Genomic DNA, 25642 nt, shown 5'->3' on the forward strand with positions numbered 1-25642 from the left:
TTAAGAGGAATGGACCCTAATGTGGAACAGAGGCCAAAGAAAGGTGCAACAATAATTTTATTGTGAACTAAAAGAGGAAGCTTATGATGGGAAACGTATGAAAAACACAGGAAGAACAAATTCTAGGGTCTGGGATCAGACGTTCTGGAATGCAACAAAAAAGCAAGGCTGGGTGCTAAAGCAAGAGAAAGCAACAAGGAGGCACGCATGAGCTGCATAGCAATCAACTTGCAAAGACTAAGAGATTTGGAGGAGAATAATAGAGGGAGTTGATTGCTGATTAACCGCAGGTGTGAAGGTAGGTTTGGTGCCAACCATCGACTCCACAGTTATGCCTAGCCTGCAACAAAAAGCAGAAAACAACTCCAAAGGATGGTCTCCTGGTTATTGCCGGACAGGATGAACAAGAGAGGTGTGGTGAATGACCTTGAAGAGTAGTCCACCAAGGTTGAAGTTAGCTTGAGTGGCAAAATTAAGATCAATGAAATTATCATCTGCACCAGAGTTAATAAGGACCTGAAGGTGCATGACAAAGGAGTGACCAGGAAGACTCCTCTTCTTCTTCTTTTCTTTTCGGCTTTTCCCTTCAGGGGTCGCTACAGCGAATCAATTGCCTCCATCTAACCCTGTCTTCTGCATCTTCTTCTCTCACACTGACTACCTTTATGTCCTCTTTCACTACATCCATAAACCTCCTCTTTGGTCTTCCTCTCGGCCTCTTGCCTGGCAGTGACTAGAAAGACTAGCGACAAGGAAAAAACAAAGAGAGCGGGGAAAGGAGGAATTTTGTTTCAACAACATGCTCTCTTTCCTGATTAGCCTGGTCTTTTGGCTAAACGGGGTATGAGGCTACAAAGTGGACAGCTAATCCACACTAGGCAGAGCTTGCTCCATGCAGTGTTGGTGTTCACTAGGGGATAACTTAGTGTGACCTAGCTGCATAGGCTCCGAAGGGATAGGGAAGGTAAGGTTGAGTTAACAAACTAGGAGGCAGAGAGTGTAGAAGAGGACTCAGGGCTAGTGGATGATCTATGGGACCTAGCTGCTCTTTGTCATACGTTGACTTAGATGTTGCCTTTTCCATGTCAGTCTTCATGGAAAAGGATATTAGTTCTACGGAAGAAGGGTCATCTTACTCAAAGAGCCCTGATTATGTGTGAAAAGACAATTCAGGGCCTCCTGTCCCCTAACTGGATGATCAAGCACTCTCTGAAGCTCGACAGAAAGTGAAGGAAAAGAACTCAAAGTAAAATATTTTTTTCTCCCAAAGGGCGGTCGCCCATTAATCCGCTTTTCCATGTACCAAATGAACACAAAATGCAATCTTCACAATCTTCACAGACTGACAAATCAACCACAAGAACCTAATTCTTGTGGGAGCAACAGGTTCCCAGACTGGATGCGAGGGAATAGTGCAGATTACTCATGAGGTATGAGCAGGAGTGTAGCTGGTGGAGGGTGACTGGGTAGGCTGGACACCTATCCACTGAACATTATGAGAAAAGAACTGCAGGCTCCCTTAAAGTGTCCCTTAAATTGTTCAGAAGCTGGTCATGTCTTCTAAAAAGAATATCTTGAGCACCAAGAGCTTCCTTGACTCAATCGTAGTCTACTGAGTTTGTTCATTTTTCTTTTTCTTTCATAGAGCCAGAGCCAGACCAGGTCATAGTTTAGCATCTAGAGATTGTGTCATTCTTCTAATGGAGACACAGAGAAGTGACTGATGTATTGGTGGGGGTTGTGGTCAGGGTTCGGTTGAAGTAATTCAAAACAGCTATCTTCTATCTATCTCTTCTGATCTATTGCTTAAAAAAAACTGTTGATGTTAGAAACAGTTTAGAACCATTTTAAAAGAAAGAATTGCTTGAAAATGTCATTAAAGTGATTATTTGACACTGCTTTCCTCTCTGTTCACTGTACACCCTTTAGATTCCTGCCCCAGTGGATTCTGACCTCTGCGACAGGAATCTAATCTCTTAATGGTGTTTTGGCGTCTTAATTCTGATAATGCTCAAGCTCTCTCAATCCTGAAGATACACACATAAACACATCTCGACATAATGCATTACCTTTCTTTTTTATGGATAAAGATAGACAAGTGTGTGTGTGTGTGTGTGTGTGTGTGTGTGTGTGTGTGTGTGTGTGTATATATATATATATATATATTTACACACACACACACACACACACACACACACACACATATATAAATTAATCTTATTCAGTTGTGACACATTTAGCCATTTAGCTATTTTTTTGGTTAGTTCTTTAATTGACTAATTGCCACTATGATAGCAGCCTTGATTGTGCAAAGCATATGTAGACCAGGAAATAAAATAACTATGTGTAGACAATAGAATAGTCCTAGAGAGACTCTTATTTGTGTGTAATATGGTTAATTAACTGCTATTACTGCCCACAAAAGTGTACATTAACTCTGGTCAACATCTTAGTAAAAGTCCCTCTCAAATATTAAGGAACATGCTCTCATGACTGAATTCTGTTAGTCGCACGTGAAGCGCCAGAAAGTCCATCTTCCTCTCTTTTTCCTTTCATGATAACGTGAGAGAGAGAGAGCATGAAGAGTCCCTCCATCAGTCACCTTCCCCTTGGTTCTGTTATTAGTGCTGTTGCTCTCTCAAAGGACACCACCAAAACCAAATAAGCTTAAAGGAAGTCTCAGATGTGGAAGATGAATCAAATTCTCCACTTCCTCCCATTTTGCTTTACTTCTGACCTTTAAAAAAACTGTTGAACAATTTTAGTTACCAAGGATACCACAGGCAGCTCCTCTTTTCAAATTACTACATTCTTCCAATTCGGACTCTAGCCAACAGTTAGCACAGTTGAAATAGTTGTAAAGCCTATTACATGTCATCACTGCATGGCTCTGTAGATGAAAAAGGATAGCAAGGAGGAGTCATCTCCAATTTGTTCCAGACTCACTCATACTACCATGCAAAATAATAGCAAAATTTGAGAGATTTTCTGTTTTCATTTTGCATTGTTTTGCTGACTTTTTATATATGTGCACTGAAATATCACAATTTAGAGCAAGGAAATACAGCTCATACCAGTGCTACTGACTGAATTCTGGCTAATTACTACAATTAATTGCTGTGATAGAGATGTGTTACATTCATTATAGTATTTCATTTACATATGTCCATTCATATTATTTGTCATTTCATCCAAAAGGCTTATTTTTATCTTTATTTCTAGCACAGGTCACAATTGAAACATGCACTCATTAACGTAATGTTAAGCTGGCTAGGGTTCAATGCTTCCAGTGGTTCAACCAATTTTCATCAAAATCTGTCAGTATGGGCAATCTGTAGAACTGGTGAAAAATCCCTTTTGAATTCCTGTATTCACGTGACGTGCGGTCAGGGAAGGCAGGTGAGGCACGGCCTCACCTGCCATCATGAAAGAAAAAAATGGAAAATCGAATAAATAAATTAAATGCTAATATTTATCCAACGGTGTGTATTATAAACTTATTTTCTGTTTAACGTCACCAATTTTAGGTTATTTTTACTCAAAATCGCTGAATTTTCACATTTACCGCTGCAATACGGAGCAGAGACCTGCGGTGAGGCACCAGCCAGCCGTGCCTCACCATGGATTACGCAATAGCTCAGATAGCTGTGCTGGTGGCTATACAGTGTATACTATCTCTCTATATGTTGTTATTAAAATGTTCAAACACGTTTGCTCTATAAACTAAATCCCCGTAATTTAGCTAATGTATATAATGTACAGAGTTTTTGTGTCAACAGCTGCATGTGTGTAATGTCTTTTTTGAGTTGAGCGGTCCTGAAACCGCTGTGAAAAGGCACTAGGTGAGGCACAAAAATATCCGGCCTCATGGATAGGGGGCGCTGGTGATCCCAGGGATTCGTCTTGGGACTCCTCAGCCGAAAAATAACTGAATGCAGTCTACGATCTACATTAAGTCAAGTGCAGCAATTTATTTTTTTCCGCTCGCCTATTCCAATGGAGGATTAAATATTACAAACTGAAGGAAGATACAGATAATTTCTACAAATAAGTTATTGATGCGTTTGTTCAGAGGGAGCAGCGCATGGACTTCATTTACAAGTAAACCCGACATATTAATAGGCAGGTAACAACATTACATTTTTTTAATCAAATATGCTTATTTGTGTGTTACAGTTTGTATGTGTAAATAATTCTGCAATGAGACTTTAACATAACCCACTCACTGTTGCTAATTAAATGGTGAATAAGCTGCACTGCAGGTTCATATTTTTGTAAATCTGATCACATGACTATGATGACGTCGGTGCCTCACCAGCCATGAACCTCACCGCACGTCACTGTTCCTTATGATTTACCAGTCTTCTTCTTTTCCTTTCGACTTTTCCCTTCAGGGGTCGCCACAGCGAATCAATTTCCTCCATCTAGCCCTGTCCTTTGAATCCTCTTCTCTCACACCAACTACCTTCATGTCTTCCCTCATTACATCCATAAACCTCCTCTTTGGTCTTCCTCTAGGCCTCCTGCCTGGTAGTTCAAAACTCAGCATCCTTCTACCAATATATTCACTATCTCTCCTCTGGACATGTCCAAACCATCTCAGTCTGGCCTCTCTGACTTTATCTCCAAAACCTCTAACATGTGCTGTCCCTCTGATGTACTCATTCCTGATCCTATCCTTCCTGGTCACTCCCAGAGAGAATCTCAGCATCTTCATCTCTGCTACCTCTAGCTCTGTCTCCTGTCTTTTCCTCAGTGACACTGTTTCTAGGCCAAACAACATCACTGGTCTCACCACAGTTTTGTACACCTTTCCCTTCATTTTAGCTGAAACTCTTCTATCACACATCACACCTGACACTTTCCTCCATCCGTTCCATCCTGCCTGTACACGCTTCTTCACCTCTTTTCCACACTCTCCATTGCTCTGGACTGTTGAGCATAAGTACTTAAAATCCTCCACCTTCTTGATCTCTTCTCCCTGTAACCTCACTATTCCACTTGGGTCCCTCTCATTCATAGACATGTACTCTGTCTTACTGCGGCTAACCTTCATTCCTCTCCTTTCCAGGACAAACCTCCACCTCTCTAGCTTCTCCTCCACCTGTTCCCTGCTCTCACTACAGATCACAATGTCATCTGCAAACATCATAGTCCATGGAGATTCCTGTCTAACCTTGTCTGTCAGCCTGTCCATCACCATAGCGAACAAGAAGGGGCTCAGAGCTGATCCCTGATGCAGTCCCACCTCCACCTTGAACTCCTCTGTCACACCTACAGCACACCTCACCACTGTCTTACAGTCCTCATACATGTCCTGCACTGCTCTAACATACTTCTCTGCCACTCCAGACTTCCTCATACAATACCACAGTTCCTCTCTGGGCACCCTGTCATAAGCTTTCTCCAGATCTACAAAAACACAATGCAGCTCCGTTTGGCCTTCTCTGTACTTCTCTATCAACATCCTCAAAGCAAATACTGCATCTGTAGTACTCTTTTTTGGCATGAAACCATACTGCTGCTCACAAATGTTCACTTCTGCCCTTAGTCTAGCTTCCACTACTCTCTCCCATAACTTCATTGTATGGCTCATCAGCTTTATTCCTCTGTAGTTGCCACAACTCTGCACATCTCCCTTGTTCTTAAAAATTGGCAACAGCACACTTCTCCTCCATTCCTCAGTCATCTTCTCACTATCTAAGATCCTGTTGAACAACCCAGTCAGAAACTGTACTGCCACTTTTCCTAGACACTTCCATATCTCTACAGGTATATCATCAGGACCGACTGCCTTTCCACTCTTCATCCTCTTCAATGCCCTCTTCACTTCATCCTGACTAATCTTTGCTACATCCTGGTCCACAACAGTCACCTCTTCTAGTCTTTGTTCTCTCTCATTTTCCACGTTCATCAACTCTTCAAAGTACTCTTTCCATCTTCCCATCACACTACTGGCACCTGTCAATAGACTTCCATCCCTATCCTTAATCACCCTAACCTGCTGCGCGTCCTTCCCATCTCTATCTCTCTGTCTTGCCAACCTGTGTAGATCAGTCTCTCCCTCCTTACTGTCCAACCTAGCATACAAGTCATCATAAGCTTCTTGTTTGGCCTTTGCTACCTCTACCTTCACCTTACGCTGCATCTCCCTGTACTCCTGTCTACTCTCCTCAGTCCTCTCAGTGTCCCACTTCCTCTTGGCTAACCTCTTTCTCTGTATACACTCCTGTACCTCCTCATTCCACCACCAAGTCTCCTTATCTACTTTCCTTCCAGATGACACACCAAGTACTCTCCTACCTGTCTCCCTGATCACATTAGCTGTAGTTGTCCAGTCATCTGGAAGCACCTCCTGACCACCCAGAGCCTGTCTTAACTCCTTCCTTAAAGTCATGCAACACTTCCTTTTTCAGCTTCCACCATTTCGTCTTCTGCTCTGCCTTTGCCCTCTTCATCTTCCTCACCACAAGAGTCATCCTACACACCACCATCCTATGCTGTTTGGCTACACTCTCACCTACCACTACTTTACAGTCACTGATCTCTTTCAGGTTACACCGTCTACACAAGATGTAGTCTACCTGTGTGCTCCTACCGCCACTCTTATAGGTCACTCTACGTTCCTGCCTCTTCTGGAAGAAAGTATGCGCTACCACCATTTCCATCCTTTTTGCAAAGTCAACTACCATCTGTCCTTCTGCGTTCCTCTCCTGGATACCAAACCTGCCCATCACATCCTCATCACCTCTGTTTCCTACACCAACATGTCCATTGAAGTCTGCTCCAATGACAACTCTCTCACTTCTAGGCATGCTCTGCATCACTTCATCAAAGTCCGACCAGAATTTGTCCTTCTCCTCCAGTTCACATCCTACCTGTGGAGCATACCCGCTAACAACATTGAACATCACACCTTCTATTTCTAGCTTCAGACTCATCACTCTATCTGACGCTTTTTTCCTCCAGGACATTCCTAACAAACTCCTCCTTCAAGATAACTCCTACTCCATTTGTCTTCCCATCTACACCATGATAGAACAACTTGAACCCTGCTCCTAAACTTTTAGCCTTGCTACCTTTCCACCTGGTCTCCTGTACACACAGTATGTCTACCTTCCTTCTCTGCATCATGTCAACCAACTCTCTAACTTTTCCTGTCATAGTTCCAACATTCAACGTCCCTACTCTTAGTCCTATACTCTAGGTGTTTCTCTTCTCTTTCTTCGAGCGAACGCACTTTCCTCCTCTCCTTCTTTGACCAACAGTAATCCAATTTCCACCGGCGCCCTGTAGGTCAACAGCGCCGATGGCGGTCGTTGTTAAACCGGGCCTCAACCGATCCGGTATGGAAGTCATAGGTTTGATTCGCATCTTTGATTTGGCAAAAGTTTTACGCCGGATGCCCTTCCTGACGCAACCCTCTGTATTTATCCGGGCTTGGGAGCGGCACAATAAGACACTGGCTTGTGTCTTCTTGCGGCTACATTTCCTTATGATTTACCAGTAATCAATAAATATCCCACAAAATTAGAAATTTGCCTGAGTTTTTATTTTATGGCAGAAATATTCCCCCTGTGGCCAAGGTAATGAGGTCAAATGTGGTAAAAATCAATACAGTACTGCAAACAATGCAATGATAACATGGTATAATAACTGCCAATTAAATCCTACAGGATACAGTGCAATGTAAAGACCATAAGTCCTTATTATGAGGTAAACAACAAAAAATAACAAAAACAACAAAAACACAACAGTAAAACAAAAAAAATTGACGCAGAAACATTCATTCAAATGTTTGTTCATTTTCTTGATGACAAGACAATCAGTGAATTCTCTCGTCTTTAGCTGGCTGTCCAGATCCTTTTCGCAGGTTTAAGCCGGAGCCTTTCCAGGCTGACTACAGGCGTAGGTCGGGTACACCCTACATAAATCTTCACTTGGTAACAGGGTAAAGTACCTACCTACCTACCTACCTCCCTACCTACCTACCTACCCACCTACCTACCTACCTATCAGTTAGCTATCAGGTAAAGTAAATTATATTTTACAATAGGTGCTGTCACTATTAAAGAATAATTTAATTCAAACTACAATGACATTAAAGGAATTCCCCCTGGAGGTCCAGATACTCAAGCTTCTTATAGTAAACTAACATAGTGACACATTTAATTACAGGACATTTGTTTTTGCCAGCCTTTCTCATCAAAAGGCATCATTTTAACTTCACATGCCATGGTATGAAAAGCCATATGTCAATCTTAATAATGTCCAAAACATTTCTAAAAAATATTAAAACTTTAACTCTTTTAATTTCATTTCTAATGCTATCAAAATGCCTTTTGTTGGTCAGTTATTTCATCATTGTGTTGAATGATGAACTAGGACTTGCATGTTTCATTTTTTAAAATTGATGATAGATATTTCTTTTCTCCCCAGTATTCTTGGTCTTAGACAGTTAAACAAAGGATCTCTGAGGGTTTTGGATTCTTCAAAATAATAAAATGAAATATTTTATTTCTTTAATTAATAAACTGGATGTAGAGCATGGCCGCAGTCTTCTGAGAGACTTTGATTAATATGCAACCTAAACATTAAGCAGGTCAGTAGAATTCTACAACCAAATATGGACATAAAACAAATTAATATACACATGGAATACTGTATGTCAGACTTAATCTTTGAAGCAAAAAGGGTTGATAACGGGTTTAATGCTTTTATCAGCAAGACATATTAAGGTATTTCAGACGAAGGTAAATTGCATGTAAATGGATTTTGCAGAGATGACAAGATCAGAACAGGATATGGAGATGTAATCTATGTTCCTGTGGGCTCTAACCGGACAACACTATGAATTATAACGGGAATATTCATTACGTGAGCAATTTACTGCTGTTTATCTTGCTTATCAAGCACTGAGAGTCAAGCCGTAATTTTAAGTACCTGTGTTTCTGGCAAAGAATATTTAAATATACAATATCACATTTGCGCATTTGAGTAGTTTCCAAGAAAGCTAATTTGAAAATCAGACAAACAAAATTCCATTATAGATGACCAAACACAGCTGTGATAACAAAGTAATAATACTGATAATGCTGCTCGAGGGAAATAAAGGTCGCTTTTGTGTTGCCACCCCGGTGCACATAATGATGGGAAACTAAGTCCATCCAGTAATAAAACTAAAAATCATAATGATCTTGGTATAAATAAAATGAATATAGATGAATGATTCAACAGGGCGGCACGGTGGCGCAGTGGTTAGCGCTGCCACCTAATAACACACCGGACCCAGGTTCGAGTCCTGCTCTGTGTGGAGTTTGCATGCTCTCCCTGTGTCTGTGTGGGTTCTCTCGGGTTCTCCGGCTTCCTCCCACCTCCAAAAGCATGCGCTTCAGGTTGATTGGCCGTTACAAATTGCCCGTAGGAATGAGTGTGTGTGTGCATGGTTGTATGTCTTTGTGTGTGGCTCCGCGGTGCACTGGCGTCGTGCCAGGAGTGTCCCCCGCCTAACGCCCTATGCCACCGAGATAGGCTCTGGCTTCCCCGTGACCCGCTGCGGCGGATATAGCGGTGGTAATCTGAAGATGACTGACTGACTGACTGATTCAACAGTTATAATAATAATAATAATGGATTACATTTATATAGCGCTTTCTTGTCTGGACACTCAAAGTCGCTTACATTGGATCCATTATTCATTCACACCTCATTCATACTTGGTGGTGGTAAACTACGTACATAGCCACAGCTGCCCTGGGGCAGACTGACGGAGGTGTGGCTGCCAATCTGCGCCTACGGCCCCTCCGACCACCACCAGAACAATCACACACATTCGCACACCAGCGAGTGCCTCACTGGAGGCAAGGAGGGTAAGTGTCTTGCCCAAGGACACAACGACAAATGACTCGGCGGGAGCGGGAATTGAACCGCCGATCTTGAATCATTGGATGACCCGCTCTACCACTGAGCCACGGTCGCCTCAGTTAGAGTCTATTTCATCTACTATGTACTAAATATCAGCCAATATCAAGTCAGTTGGCTTAAAATCACAAATCGTTCATCTGAGAATCCATGCACCAGACTCAAAAGAGATTAAGTGACACAAAATCACCCATCTGTGCCTTCCAGATCATTGCCTTTCTATTCATATGCACTACAGAGCAGTTTATTAAGCATTATTGTTATTTTAAACATCCACAAACTCCCATTTTCACATTGTAGTGTCATGCAGTCTTATCTGACTGAGCAAAACATTTAAAATGTATTATTCCAAAGCAATATATCCCAAATGTCTTTGGTGACTGTTTGCCACCCGTTATCATGACTCACACCTTTCTGGTTTTAAATGTAAGGTCTCAAAATCAAATGAATTGATTACAATGAAATTGGTACGGCTCTATCTAATTGGCTTTAACAAGGATTGTCCATTCTCTTAGTGTTCATCTAGAGCCATTAAAAGTTCCGAACGTAAATTTGCTATTTTGGTTTATATGAACCTCCAAAGTTATTGAAATCAACCCATTGGACTTTTAGAAAGTTCCTAGAAGTCTCACCTCCCATCCAAGAGATTCTACAAGGAACCTTCTAAAAGTCCAGTAGATGATTTCAACAACTTTGGATAACCATGACCTGGATGAATAAGAACCTTCACAGACATGTTTATATGAACAGATACCCGCATATAATTTTCTCAGCCTCAGCATTTAGAGGTAATTATCAGATTTTAACATGTTAGAAGTCAAGGAAAGTTTCTGTTAAATAGGAGTGTTTGTAGCATTCTGTAGGGTTTTTTTGTAAGAGGTCACTGAAATGTACACAGATTCCACAAGGTTGAATTTTGGAGTCATACATAAACAGGAACTCTGGCTGCTGTGCGCTCTCCAATATCACTGGGGCTATTTCTGTGTTAACTTCCTCTTATGACAAGACATAAACAACTTCTGAGCACTGACAAGTTAAAGACATATTCTTGTTTTACATGAGTCCTTGTACTTTGGAAAGCTGAGCTTCCTACTTGATTGTTAATGTTATTTCACAATAAAATACACAAAACGCCTTTCTGCTGAAGACATCACTGATTTACTGATCAGATGTCTGAATAATGAAGCAAATTCAACATACCCAACAAATGTTTATGTAGCCTAGTAAATGTAATTGTGCTGTCGTGTGATGTTGGTTAAAGACTCACTTCAGGTTTTCCTGGCATTTGCAGCAGAAGATGAAATGCAAACACCAGTGAGTCCATGGACAGCAGAGTGCCATTCAGTGCACCTTCGCACATTCGCACATTGTGTGGTTATGTGTGTGTTACTGGCCTGTACCCACTATATACTGTATATGCATGTGACAAACCACCAATGTGTGCTAGAGTGGACTAACAATTTCCTACAGGATTAATAAAGTTGATTACATTTACATAGTACATAACCCTTTCTCTTTATCAATGAACTGTGATGGCCTTTAAAACAAAAATGTAGTCAGCTGTATCACCTTTCTTTGTGCTTTTATAACTTAACAGGTAAAATGATGTGCATGACAGTGTCTGTAAATGTATTTGTAAATTGTTAAAGGATGCTACTAAAATCAACTATCCGAAGGTTCATAGGGAGCTTTTCTTTAGCTTCCTAAGCAAGTTTAATCAAAAGCTCAGTAATAGACTTGTTAATGAGATTGCTTTGTTACATCCCACTTCAAAGCGGCAATGTATTGTGATTGTCATTGTTCGTGTGTTCATCCGTTCGTTCATTTGTCCGTTAGTATGTCCACCAAATATCTTCACAACTGTTGCAGATAGAAAGATGAAACAAAAAGGACATTACTCGAGCAGCAAAGGGGATGAAAATGAGATGATGACCTTGACCTTGAGATATCTGTGGGGGCCTATCTACCACCACAGATATCTACATAAAAAGGAGTAGAATGAAGGCCACCCACATCATGGCAGACTCCACCCACCCAGCACACAGTCTTTTCCAACCCTTCCCCAGGAGGGAGACTACGGAGCATCCAGAGCAGGACCACCAGGCTGAAAAACAGCCTCTTTCCAGAGGCTGTTGGACAGCTGAACTCCAGTGGTGCTTCACTTGCACTTTTGGTTATTCACTTGCATTTTTTATTTTTATCTTATTTGATTTTATTCTATTTTATACTGTTTATATTTTAGTTTTAGTTTAGTATATGTCCTGTTAGTGCTGCATGTGTCTGTTAGTGTAGTGTATGTCTTGTGGTATGTCAACCTCACGACGCTAGTGATGTCTGAATGGCGCCCCATGGGGTTTCGAACTGTTCGCGACATTTTTGCTGAAAACTGTTAAACTACTTGGCGCCCCATTCATTCTCATATCTGGATCGGTAACGTCTCATTATTGATGACGTGTTGTTACTGTACGTCAGGTGCTGGGAACAAGGCAAACACTTCACCTGCAAACTAAAAATGACACATGTGGTTTATTCTTCTCTAATATGTAAGCAACAGAACCTTGAAAATAAGTTTCTTAGAAATTAAAATCTACTTTGTTCGGCTGCACTAGTTCTAATTGTTCCCAGACTTGGGATCTCTTTCTGGTTGGATCCATTGTGAAGTAATTATGATGCAAACCGTCAGCAATCGGAACGCAGTCTCTGACTGCTTTGGTTCTAGTTTAACTGCAGTTTTCGTTTTGCCGGGAAGAAACTTTCATTATCAAATGTTAATGCACTTGGTAATTCTTGTGACTGGAGTCTTCTCATTCCCATATATTCTCACAGGCATTTTAAGACATGCCAGGCTTTCTACAATTGAGTGACCCAGTTAGTGGTCAGTTGTAAAGCTCAGTGTCTTCCCTGACGGCAGTGATGGGTTGCCAACACATAGTTTTCTATTTCACAGCTGAAATAAAATCTCCATTCAGCACCAAATATCAAATCACTAAGAATCTACCTGACCCAGCTGAGTAAAATGAAGATTTTCAGTGGTAATGTCAAATCAATGGCATCCAATTCAAGTTCACATCATATGATCCATTCAACCATCCATGCTTCAGCAGACATTATAATATACTCTTGAACAATGGGATTAGTGTTAACTGACAAAAATGCTTAGCAGTGAGTACATGAAGACACAATTGCACCAGATTGTTCATTGTTTCAAAAAGTTAACTTGTGAGTTCAGTGTTGCAGCAATGTGTAAAATATTCACTTCATTATGTGTTTACGTGTTTCAGTCCATTCAACAGCAATCCTTTATGTCACTGCTTGGTAAATACTCGCTGGGCCTCTGTTTAATCCAAATGGATAATGGACACCACCTTCTTTATGCCAAACACAAAGCATGATTTATTCCACATTAAAGTCACTCAGCACTTTGCCCTTTTATTTTCTGTGCCTGGAGAGTGCTGGGTAAATAGTGTGACAAGTTGGGGAGAGCAAGATAAAAATAAAACCTCTCTCAGTGCACTGGTTACACATTTATCATTTTCTGTTTCAGATTGCTTCAGAAATTAAAAACCTACCAATATCTACAATATCTCAAGAAATTAAGGATTTCTAATAAGGTTTAACTGTTAACTGTAAGTTAGAAAATCCCTCAAAAAATCAATAGCTGCAATTTTTTTCAGTTCAAGTAGATCAAACAGAAACATAGACATGCTAATTATTCAAAACAAGGCAGAACAAGACAATCCCCTTCATAACATTGATTGGTGAAAGCATTTTAGATACGTTTGGTTCTGTTTTTGCCTGTGATTCATCGATTCACTATGCCACTGTTCATTTATGATGCAGTGCTGGATGCTGTCCAAGAGCTGAACTTATGAGTTAAGTGGGACTATAACATTTAAATGGCTCATTACAGATTATAGACAACCAACACATCAGCAAAATAAATTCATTCAGATATAGGGATTCAAGTGTAGTGATAGACAAAAGGCTTTGTCTGAGTTCATCCGTCCATCCATTTTCTGCCGCTTTATCCGCCACAGCGGGTCACGAGGAGCTGGAGCATATCCCAGCTGGCATTGGGCGTGAGGCGGAGCCACACACAAAGACAGACAACCATGCACACACACACACACACACTCCAACGGGCAATTTAGGACTGGCTAATTAACCTGAAGCGCGTGCTTTTGGAGGTGGGAGGAAACCAGAGACCCCTAAGAGAACCAACGCAGACACGGGGAGAACATGCAAACTCCGAACAGAGTGGGACTCGAACCCGGACCTGCCATGTTGTGCGGCGACAGCGCTACCCACTGCACCACAGTGCCACCCCTTTGTCTGAGTTGTCCCTCTTATTTAAGTTTCTTCAAAGCCCTCCACAGCAGTTAAGAAAAATAAAAATTTGAATGCAACACTGAATATGATTTGAGGCCAACTGTAATGTAAAGGCAACCACTGGGATGGCAATGCTGTCCAATATCGAGCATATCAAGTTTGACATGCTAACACACTAAAGGTAAGTCCCATTTCCACTTGATAGTGCCAGCTCTACAGATATTCCAGTACACACTTGAAATACTATCAAAGCCAACTTTGCTAAAGATGTCTTCGCCACCAAGGAACCGTGCTTACACCTTAGTCTGTCTGATGTTTTGTCATCACGTTACACAGGACCCAAATACGTTTTGGAATAAATCTACAGACAGACAAATCCAGGATTGTTTTTCTTTACTTTACGGAACAGTAACAGTTAACTTCTCAGGGTAAAATACAAAGATCTTGATGAGAAAATATGGTGTCTTTAGAAGGTCTTTAGAGAAGTACAGAGAAGGCCAAATGGAGCTGCATTGTGTTTTAGTAGATCTGTAGAAAGGTTATGACAGGGTGCCCAGAGAGGAACTGTAGTATTGTATGAGGAAGTCGGGAGTGGCAGAGAAGTATGTTAGAGCGGTGCAGGACATGTATAAAAACTGTAATACAGTGGTGAGGTGTGCTGTAGGTGTGAAAGAGGAGTTCAAGGTGGAGGTGGGACTGCATCAGCGATCAGCTCTGAGCCCCTTCTTGTTTGCTATGGTGATGGACAGGCTGACAGACGAGGTTAGACAGGAATATCCATGGACTATGATGTTTGCAGATGACATTGTGATATGCAGTGAGAGCAGAGAACAGGTGGAGGAGAAGCTAGAGAGGTGGAGGTTTGTCCTGGAAAGGAGAGGAATGAAGGTTAGCCGCAGTAAGACAGAATCAGAGATGGACAGAGTACTGGACCCCAGTACTTGAGTAACAGTACAAATACTTCTGGTCAAAATGTACTCCGCTACAAGTAAGAGTAGCCCAGTCAATACATTACTTGAGTAAGAGTAAAAATGTACTTGCTTTTAAATGTACTGAAGTGTTCAAGAGTAAATGCTTTTAAATGTACTTAAAGTTAAAGTAAGAGTAAGAGTCTTCTTCTTTTCCTTTCGGCTTTTCCCTTCAGGGGTCGCCACAGCGAATCAATTGCCTCCATCTAGCCCTGTCCTTTGAATCCTCTTCTCTCACACCAACTACCTTCATGTCTTCCCTCATTACATCCATAAATCTCCTCTTTGGTCTTCCTCTAGGCCTCCTGCCTGGCAGTTCAAAACTCAGCATCCTTCTACCAAGATATTCACTATCTCTCCTCTGAACATGTCCAAACCATCTCAGTCTGGCCTCTCTGACTTTATCTGCAAAATCTCTAACATGTGATGTCCCTCTGATGTACTCATTCCTGATCCTATCCTTCCTGGTCACTCCCAAAGAGAACCTCAGCATCTTCATCTCTGCTGCCTCCAGCTCTGCCTCCTGTCTTTTCTTCAGTGACACTGTCTCTAGACCAAACAACATTGCTGGTCTCACCACAGTTTTGTACACCTTTCCTTTCATTTTAGCTGAAACTCTTCTATCACACATCACACCCGACACATTCCTCCACCCGTTCCATCCTGCCTGTACACACTTCTTCACCTCTTTTCCACACTCTCCATTGTTCTGGACTGTGGACCCTAAGTACTTAAAATCCTCCACCTTCTTTATCTCTTCTCCCTGTAACCTCACTCTTCCACTTGGGTCCCTCTCATTCACACACATGTACTCTGTCTTACTGCAGCTAACCTTCATTCCTCTCCTTTCCAGGACAAACCACCACCTCTCTAGCTTCTCCTCCACCTGTTCCCTGCTCTCACTACAGATCACAATGTCATCTGCAAACATCATAGTCCATGGAGATTCCTGTCTAACCTCGTCTGTCAGCCTGTCCTATTTTTTTTTAATCTTTGATGAGAATGGACCTGACTGAATTACTGTCATTTTACAATTTTATATATAGTACCTTGTATCTCGTTTCAGAGAAAACTCTTTGAAACCACCTGCGCTGATGTGCTTGCCTGTAGAACCATTATGTTATACTGTACCAAGCCTTCCCCAACATCTATAAAAATGGAAATAATTAATGGAATCATCAAAGAGGACAATTATGTCATTTTCTCATTTTATTAAACAATTCCCCCTTCCATACACACACAAGACCAAATGGAGCCATACAGGCCCAACCAACTTGTTTAACTGGGGACCAACTGGAACCCCTAAAGGACACACTGGTGGACTACAGGTTGAGAACCACTGCTTTACAGCAAACTAAATCTGTGCTTTCAACAACTCAATGTTTACAGGAAGGACATATCCCAGTACCACAATATTTGTCTCCCCTTTACTGTCTGTCTCCCCCAACCTGTCTGTCTGTCTGTCTGTCTCCGCCCCTAATCTGTGTCTCCCCATGCCCCCCAGTCTGTGTGTCTCTGTGGCCCTATGTCCGCCAGTCAGTCTGTAGTACTGTAAAATTAAGTGACAAGAGGTCTCTAGGTGTGACTTTTGTCAGTTTTTCTTCGGTAAACACAATAATATGCTTTTGACAATGTACTTTTTCTTGTCTGAGTCCGCGTTGTCCTTTTTCACTTCTACAAACTCGAACATATCTTTAAGATAAGGCCATGGGTTTTCTTCCTCCGCCTCATAAAACTCCGGCTCATCATGTTCATCAGATTCAACAAAGGCTTCTTCGGCAGTCGCCATTGCCACCGCAGTCTTGTTTTGAGCTGATTGGGTAGGGGATGACGTATTTCCGCTTCTACGTAAATCCCAGTTGAGAATGTGTACTGTGATAGGTTTCCTTCTTTGACAAACACTGCGTGTGGCCAATTGCATTTTAGGGGGGTGCGGGGGGGGGGCAAAAAAACAAAAACAGGCAAACCTAAAAGTAACAAGTATTCATGAGCCTTCTCAGAAATTAACTTGAGTAAGAGTAAAAATCTTTGACTTGGAAATGTATTTGAGTAAGAGTAATAAGTATGGAAGAATTCTAGTATTTGAGTAAAGTAAAAATCCTCAGAATCTGTACTTAAGTACAGTACTTAAGTAAATTTACTCCGTTACTGTCCACCCCTGGACAGAATACATGTGTGTGAATGAGAGGGACCCAAGTGGAAGAGTGAGGTTACAGGGAGAAGAGATCAAGAAGGTGGAGGATTGTAAGTACTTAGGTGTCAACAGTCCAGAGCAATGGAGAGTCTGGAAAAGAAGTGAAGAAGCGTGTACAGGCAGGATGGAACGGGTGGAGGAAAGTGTCAGGTGTGATGTGTGATAGAAGAGTTTCAGCTAAAATGAAAGGAAAGGTGTACAAAACTGTGGTGAGACCAGCGATGTTGTTTGGTCTACAGACAGTGTCACTGAGGAAAAGACAGGAGACAGAGCTGGAGGTACTAGAGATGAAGATGCTGAGGTTCTCTTTGGGAGTGACCAGAAAGGGTAGGATCAGGAATGAGTACATCAGAGGGACAGCACATGTTAGATGTTTCGGAGATAAAGTCAGAGGCCAGACTGAGATGGTTTGGACATGTCCAGGGGAGAGATAGTGAATAGAAGGATGCTGAGTTCTGAACTGCCAGGCAGGAGGCCTAGAGGAAGACCAATGAGGAGGTTTATGGATGTAATGAGGGAAGACATGAAGGTAGTTGGTGTGAGAGAAGAGGATTCAAAGGACAGGGCTAGATGGAGGCAATTGATTCGCTGTGGCGACACCTGAAGGGAAAAGCCAAAAGGAAAAGATTTTTTTTTTTTTTTTTTGTAAAAACACTTTAATCACATTCAAACATTTTACTATTTTACATACAACGAAGGCACTAAAGTGCTTCAGAAGAAGATTTTCTTTGAAAAAAACTTCAATCACATTCAGAACATTTTACAATTTTTCATTAGATGAAAGTACTAAAGTGCTTCAAAAACACTAAAAACCAATAAATGAAAGGAAATACAATTAAAAAATTACTGCATTATATAAGGAAGTTTGCAAAAGTGAGTTGATCATCAACTAAAGTGCATAGGACATTTTTGTGATACCAGATGGTCCTAAAGTTATTTAGGTGTTTTGTCATTTTATAGAAACCAAATTCTAGTTTTAAGCGACATCTGATGTTACAGCAAAAGACAGTAGCTGCTTCTTGAACAGTATTGTTTTCAATGCGAGTTTTTCCTCTCCAGAAATAAAATTTAAAAGCTGCCACTTTCTCTGATTCGATTTATTGTACTCAGCACCGTAGATGAATTTCCTGATACTAAAATTTTCACTGAACAGATTAAAAACATTCGTTAGAAGAGTGAAGAGCACTGCAAGTCTCCCACACTCACTAAAACATGAAAGACTGTCTCACGAAGGGGACAGAAGGGACACTGGCTGGACACGCAGTGGTAAAAACAGAGATAAAAGCATTGGAACCGATGGCACCATGTAAAATCCTCCACTGGAGGTCGGCTGTTTTTTTCTTGAGGTGAGGTTTGTATAGAAGTCTCCACTGTGGGTCAGGTCCATTTCCCGTCATCCTGTTGGCCCAGGTAGTGGGTGCTCTGTCACACAGGCCTTTCTTGTTGCTTACTTTTACACATTGTCTGTACAGTATTTTTTTGTTGGACGTGTGCAGGCTGACTTCTTGTTCATCTCCGAGGAGAGGACCCTCCAGTTCTCCAAACAGGGGACTGATGTGTACCTCAGGGAAAGGATCTTTGCTGTCCGGCACATTCCCTGTAGTATAGTCCAGGAGGAGGCTTCTCTCCTTCCCGGAGAGTCTTTACCTCGGCAGTTGTAGCACCCTCTGAGCCACCCTGGTGGACTGGATGTTCAGCAGGGAGCTCACAGCCTGGGCATCTGCCAACACTGGCCCGGCGTTGTCCACCAGCTGCTGGAGGGTCATGGTCCCGGTTCTGCAAAGCACTGCAGACAGCCCAGGTGTGGCTCCACTGCAGACATCCAACCTGGCTCCATGCGCTAGTGGTTCCTTCAGTAACCAGAACAGAGAGTCAGAGCTTTTTCCTGGGCTGCTTTTAAATAGGGCCCATGACTTAAAAACACCATGATAAAACGGAGGCAAACCATTTAACTTTAGAAACTTAGAGTCCATTAAAAACAGTGCAGCATCCAGGTCCAAGTTACTCACACTTTTGAATATGCAGCTGACCACCTCTCTCCACGTCAGATCTGCTGGTCCGGTCAGAAACCGCTGGATGAAATGTAATCTGAACGTGGCTGTTCTACTAGCCAGGTGGATGAGGCCATGTCCCCCCTCTTCTCTTGATCAAAACAACACTCCTTGAGGCACCCAATGCAACCCATCACAGAAAAAGTTAACAAGTTTGGTCTTGCAGCAGTTAAAACATTGAATGAGTTTGTCAAACCCACCAAAACATCAACTTCCCTTTGGTTTTTGATAAGAACAACAACATCATCAGCATAGCCAGATAAAAGAATGCTCTCTCTAACACCAGGTAAAATCAAACCGTCGATGCTTTTGCGGAATTTACAGAAGAGTTCCAGAGAGAGTGCATAGACAAATTTAAATGGTGTCTGTTTCTTGCTATAGCATCCCTCCTTCTTTCCATCAGCACTGTTTTTTTCATAGACGTCTGAGGAACTACATAAAAGGACAACCATCACTTCCTGCTGTTGTGAATGAATCATTCATGTTTGGCATTTGAATTATTGAACGTAAAACATATTACTCTCAGTGTAGGTAAAAACTGACTGGAGCCAAAAGAGATACTAACTTTTTAGAGATGTGGGCACAAAAGCCTTCTAAGCCTGTGCTGAGAGTGCATGCCGAGATATGTTGTGTTAATGCAGACCTACTTACACGATGGTACTATTGGTCCATAAATTCTTCTTGTTGTTTTTTTTTTAAAACTTTGCAATAATCATATTTGACTCCTCTGGTGCGACACACATACGGAAGGTGTACATACACACACACACACACACACACACACACACACACACACACACACACACACACACGCACATTCTTCAAGTCTTCAATTCTACCATGAACAAGTACAAAATTAATTTTTTTGGTTGCTGTTATTACTGAAGGAGATGATTTTCATATAATGGGGGTGCATCAGTTTGTAATATTGTAGAAAATGTGCTAAACCTCTTTTTTTGACAGCACTGAATTTAAAGGGATCAGCTCTGAGCCCCTTCTTGTTTGCCATGGTGATGGACAGGCTGACAGACGAGGTTAGACAGGAATCTCCATGGACTATGATGTTTCCAGATGACATTGTGATCTGTAGTGAGAGCAGGGAACAGGTGGAGGAGAAGCTAGAGAAGTGGAGGTTTGTCCTGGAAAGGAGAGGAATGAAGGTTAGCCGCAGTAAGACAGAGTACATGTGTGTGAATGAGAGGGACCCAAGTGGAATAGTGAGGTTAGAGGGAGAAGAGATCAAGAAGGTGGAGGATTTTAAGTACTTAGGCTCAACAGTCCAGAGCAATGGAGAGTGTGGAAAAGAGGTGAAGAAGCGTGTCCAGGCAGGATGGAACGGGTGGAGGAAAGTGTCAGGTGTGATGTGTGATAGAAGAGTTTCAGCTAAAATGAAGGGAAAGGTGTACAAAACTGTGGTGAGACCAGCGATGTTGTTTAGTCTAGAGACAGTGTCACTGAAGAAAAGACAGGAGACAGAGCTAGAGGTAGCAGAGATGAAGATGCTGAGGTTCTCTCTGGGAGTGACCAGGAAGGATAGGATCAGGAATGAGTACATCAGAGGGACAGCACATGTCAGAGGTTTTGGAGATAAAGTCAGAGAGGCCAGACTGAGATGGTTTGGACATGTCCAGAGGAGAGATAGTGAATATATTGGTAGAAGGATGCTGAGTTTTGAACTGCCAGGCAGGAGGCCTAGAGGAAGACCAAAGAGGAGGTTTATGGATGTAATGAGGGAAGACATGAAGGTAGTTGGTGTGAGAGAAGAGGATTCAAAGGACAGGGCTAGATGGAGGAAATTGATTCGCTGTGGCGACCCCTGAAGGGAAAAGCCGAAAGGAAAAGAAGAAGAAGACTGAATTTAAAGGTTTAATTTTTATTTCAATTTTGCATTCCTATGATAAAACATGTTCACTTGCTCAATGTTTAATTTTCTTGTTAAGCTAATAAGACATTCGTAGAGGATGTTCTGTTACAGTCACATCATCGATTAAAAAATGTTCAACTGATTTTCTTTACAGTAAACTGTACGTTTATTATAAAATACACATTTATTTCCATCACCAATCTTTAAGATTAAATTGCAGATCATTTTCTGTCTCCTAATTTAAATGAAACAATGTTAATGAGAAATTAAGGTCGCTTCAGGGCCCTAAACCACAAAGAGGATGTTGTCTTTCTCAGTTAACAGTTGTCACATATTTATATTGTTAATACATTCAAAGGCTTTTAAAACTAAGATATACGCACTCACACACACTTGTTTAACTAACCATTCAGACAAAAAAAGATTGTGTGTTTAAAAGAAGCAATAGATGGAGACAGTAGAATTAGACCAAGGCTGGACTTAATTACAATCCTAATTACAAACCAGTTTGTACTGATGATGTTCATTTCTTCATGGACATGCACCACTAAAATTCAACAGCAACTTAAATCATATGCCCGCACATTATTGAAGGTCCAAATGTGACATAGTGAGCTTAATTTAGTCAGCATAAATGGAACCTGGCCTGTAAAAAAAAAGTCCTCTTTAGTCAAAAAAAAGAGGCTCCCTCCATAGGTAGTGAGGAAGACCTTCACCAGGCAGGGAGGCTCTGACAGGTTATGATGTTGAATTATAGGATAAATTTATCCTTCATAAATTTCATTAATTCCATTGAAAATACTTTATAACTACTATGCCCTAATGTCATGGCAGAACAATAAGCATGGTGTTGAATCTTTTTCAATTCAATTCCACCAGATCTCCATCTGATCAACACTGGTTAGCTTCATGTTTGAGTGAATGGTGAATGTCACCAGCATGTCAGGAGTTGCCCTGAGAGCATGCATCAAGGCCTGCCAAGTCCCTGCAGGATCAAATTTTTACATTTACTGGCTGCTTCTCCGGCGACACATTGTCTGTATTGGCATCTATGCTAAAGCATTTCCCCAGCAGCCCCAGAGACCCCTTGAAGGTGATCAGTATGGACCTGTGCTTTGGAAAACCTAATCTTTAGGGACTGCAGAAGCCCCACAAGCAACCTGTTCAAGCGTGTCTTGCAACACATAGCCTCACCTCAGCTTCATTTTACAATTCACATCCACACACAGAAATTTTGATTGATAGAGCTCCTTAATCAAGGCTAATAATCTGACTAATTGACAATTTTCATGATAATGAATTAACTGAATGATCCTCAATCATATGCCAACCACACTGAACTCTTAGGTGACAATTTTGTTTTCATGGGAATAGCAGAAACAGCTTGTGGAACTCTTTTCTACAGGAATGACAATACTAGTCATCCACTGATAATTCTAAAATCAAACAAACTACAAAATCCTGAGATAATCTGTAGAAAGAGAGATCATCAAATGTATCTTCTCATTTCATTAAAACAGATTAAATCACTTATCTTTTTTGGCTCACAGGTCAGACTATTCGTACTTTCGGATTTTATTCATTCACAATAATTGCCCCGAGATCCAACAGTGGCAGTTTCCCACACTCCCACTCATCTTCCACCGTAGGACAAAGAAGTGTTTGATGTCACAGAAATGTATTTATATAGGGAAATCTTATTGATTCCATACTGACTATAAAGGTCAGATTATGGTCTGACTGGGAGGTCAGTCGACACAGATGATTTAGGACTCACACCTTGCCCATCAATCTTCACTAATAATTGTAACCTCTGTGACCTCCATCCTTCCCCTGAAGAGCTTGTCAGTTCCTAACAAACTAATCTAATTAAACTACCCTCTGTCCAGCAAGCCAAAACCACATTCATCCATCTTTCAGCTTCCATGGAAGACTGGAGCAATCAAACTGCATTGCAGCATGATACCGTTGAGCCAGGAGTTTGCTAATATCATTATCTCTTTAAATGAGCTCTGTGTTAAAATTCCTTGTGCCCAGTACATCCACAAGAGGGAAACACGTATAATTATGTGTGTAAAGCACTGAGGTAATGATGCTTGATATGCAAGCAGTAGGAAATAATCAGATCTTGAATACTACCTGAGCTTCTGTCTTCATTATGGCTTCTGAGGCACAACAGTGGCCTTTCTTTCACCGTCAATTATAAAGGGAACAGTGGCCAAGTCTTAGTTGTTACACCCTAAAGGGTTCTACTCTGGCATTATAAGCAGTGACTCCATCTGGTTAACTGGGGATGGGTGAGGTACTATGGAAAAAACTTTCATAATTACAGATCAATGGGCTGATGCAGAAGAGCACAAGTGGTAAACCTCATATTAACAGAGACGGAAAATCCAAGTTTGTTCAAAAAGGAACTTTTTAATTGTCTGGAATAGCAGTGATGAAGAGCAAAGTCACAGCAACTGTATCCTGTCCTGATCTTTATTGTCTGCTGGCTTGAAAAAAATGCATATATATCGGCCAAGCAAATGAATTACGCAGTCTTTAAATTAATCACAATCCTCCTGTTCATTGTCGATTCAAGAGCACAGAAAAAGAGAGGAATTGCTCATCTGGAGTGAGTCATTTAGGTGCGAACAAATAAATGCAAATGCTACCAGATGTTTAATACGTCCATCACTTATTTTGGCACTTCATGTTTTCCTGCCTTCGGTGTAATTAGGTCCTAATGTAACGACATTTACGCGTCTTTTACGTGTCGTTTTCACCGGATGACGCATGGCGCAGAGAATTTTTCGGGATATTCAAAATTTAGGGGCTTCCATATCAAAACAGGTAACTTTGGAAACTTACCTGTCGACGCTGATTACACACAGGGTCATGATAGAGGCAGTGCAGCACATTACATCCATGCCAATGAAGATGTTGCAGAACACCTCTCCAAAAAGCCACTTGCCCCCGGTGAGGTCTGTCACTATTACAAACGGCATCACAACTATGGCCACTGACAGGTCCGCCACCGCCAGGGATACGAGTAAATAGTTTGACGGTTGCCTCAGTTTCTTCACTACGCACACCGCGATCACCACCAGCGTGTTTCCCATTACGGTGACCGCCGTGATGATCGCCAGCATCACACCGATAATGATCTTCTCCGGGCGCCCAAAATCCAGCAGCTGCTCCCCACACGATTCGTTCCACATTGTTGTGGGACTGACGGTGACGAGGACGTTGTACAGATGCTGCACAGTGCCATTGGTGACTTCGGGAATATCCTCTTTCTTGATAAAAGTGAGCTCAATCCCCGAAGTATTGAACATCACGACAACGTTATCTCGTTGGGGATGTGAGGGACGCCTCTTCGGTGCCAATTACGCACATATTTGGAGGAGTGTAAACCTGCACACGGATCCTGTCCAGAGGTTTTACGTCGAGGCTGTTGCAGCTGCACCACATCAAACTGGTTCCTGTTTAAGAGCGATCCTTTGAAGCGTCACGGGTTTGTGCTCCATCCTCAATTAGATGGAGAAACTCTAATCCATGCATACATGGATTAGAAACTCTAATCCCACACGGTAAAAATAAAATAAGTTACAGATTCTTAATGGAATACTCCAGAACGAGCATCGACTATGTGCGGAGTGGAGCTGTTCAAACCGCAACTGTTTGCGTGACGCACAATATAAGGCGCAAAGACAGCCGTAACGGGAGTTCAGGGATTCACAGAATACAAAGTGGATTCGTGGAGCTCTAAGCGTCCAAAACCATGACTAGTATAACTGAGTATATGCGCATGTGGGCTATGTTCCCCCTCCAAACGGCCCTAACCACATCTGCGGTGCATCCAGATATGTGATCCTCAAATAAAAAATATTAATGCAATTGGCCTTTTGTCACTTTTAAATCTGGCTCTGATTTAATATCAAAAGCATCCCATATAAAATTACACAGAGGCTAAAATATCTTCCACTCTACTTATATATGTACTGTTGGTACATCCCAGTGACGGATGTTTGTTCAAATCTCTGAAAAGAGAAGTGAAGCCTTTTTTGGTGAACAAAAAAAAATCAGCAAAGTTTCCCACATGCCACTTGAATTTAAAGAAGTGGTAGGAAAAGTTCCTCAGGAGATTTTGCCAGTGCCCTCAACAAGCATAAATCTTTTTGTCTTTTAAGTCAATATCTCAAACTCTTTAACATTTTGTTTATAGCCTGTTGATGCTTCTCTTGTTTACTTTGGCTTTTTAATTTCAAGCCGTAAAGACTAATTAAAGGAGAAAGTCTAGCATTGCTGAAGCTGGAAGACAGTGAGGTCA

At 41.6% G+C, this 25642-nt stretch overlaps 1 protein-coding gene across 1 annotated transcript in view; it reads right to left on the reverse strand.

Moving 5' to 3' along the window:
• Nucleotides 1-24647, reverse strand: part of htr7c (5-hydroxytryptamine (serotonin) receptor 7c) — a 51200-nt gene extending 26553 nt beyond the window's left edge. Inside the window, exon 1 of the mRNA XM_068311200.1 lies at nucleotides 24181-24647. Within this exon, the coding sequence (XP_068167301.1) occupies nucleotides 24181-24647 (467 nt within the window). The remainder of the gene's footprint in view (nucleotides 1-24180) is intronic.
• Nucleotides 24648-25642: the final 995 nt, after the last annotated feature.

The sequence above is a fragment of the Antennarius striatus genome, chromosome 3 (assembly GCF_040054535.1).
Source record: "Antennarius striatus isolate MH-2024 chromosome 3, ASM4005453v1, whole genome shotgun sequence".
In the NCBI taxonomy this organism is placed as follows: domain Eukaryota; kingdom Metazoa; phylum Chordata; class Actinopteri; order Lophiiformes; family Antennariidae; genus Antennarius; species Antennarius striatus.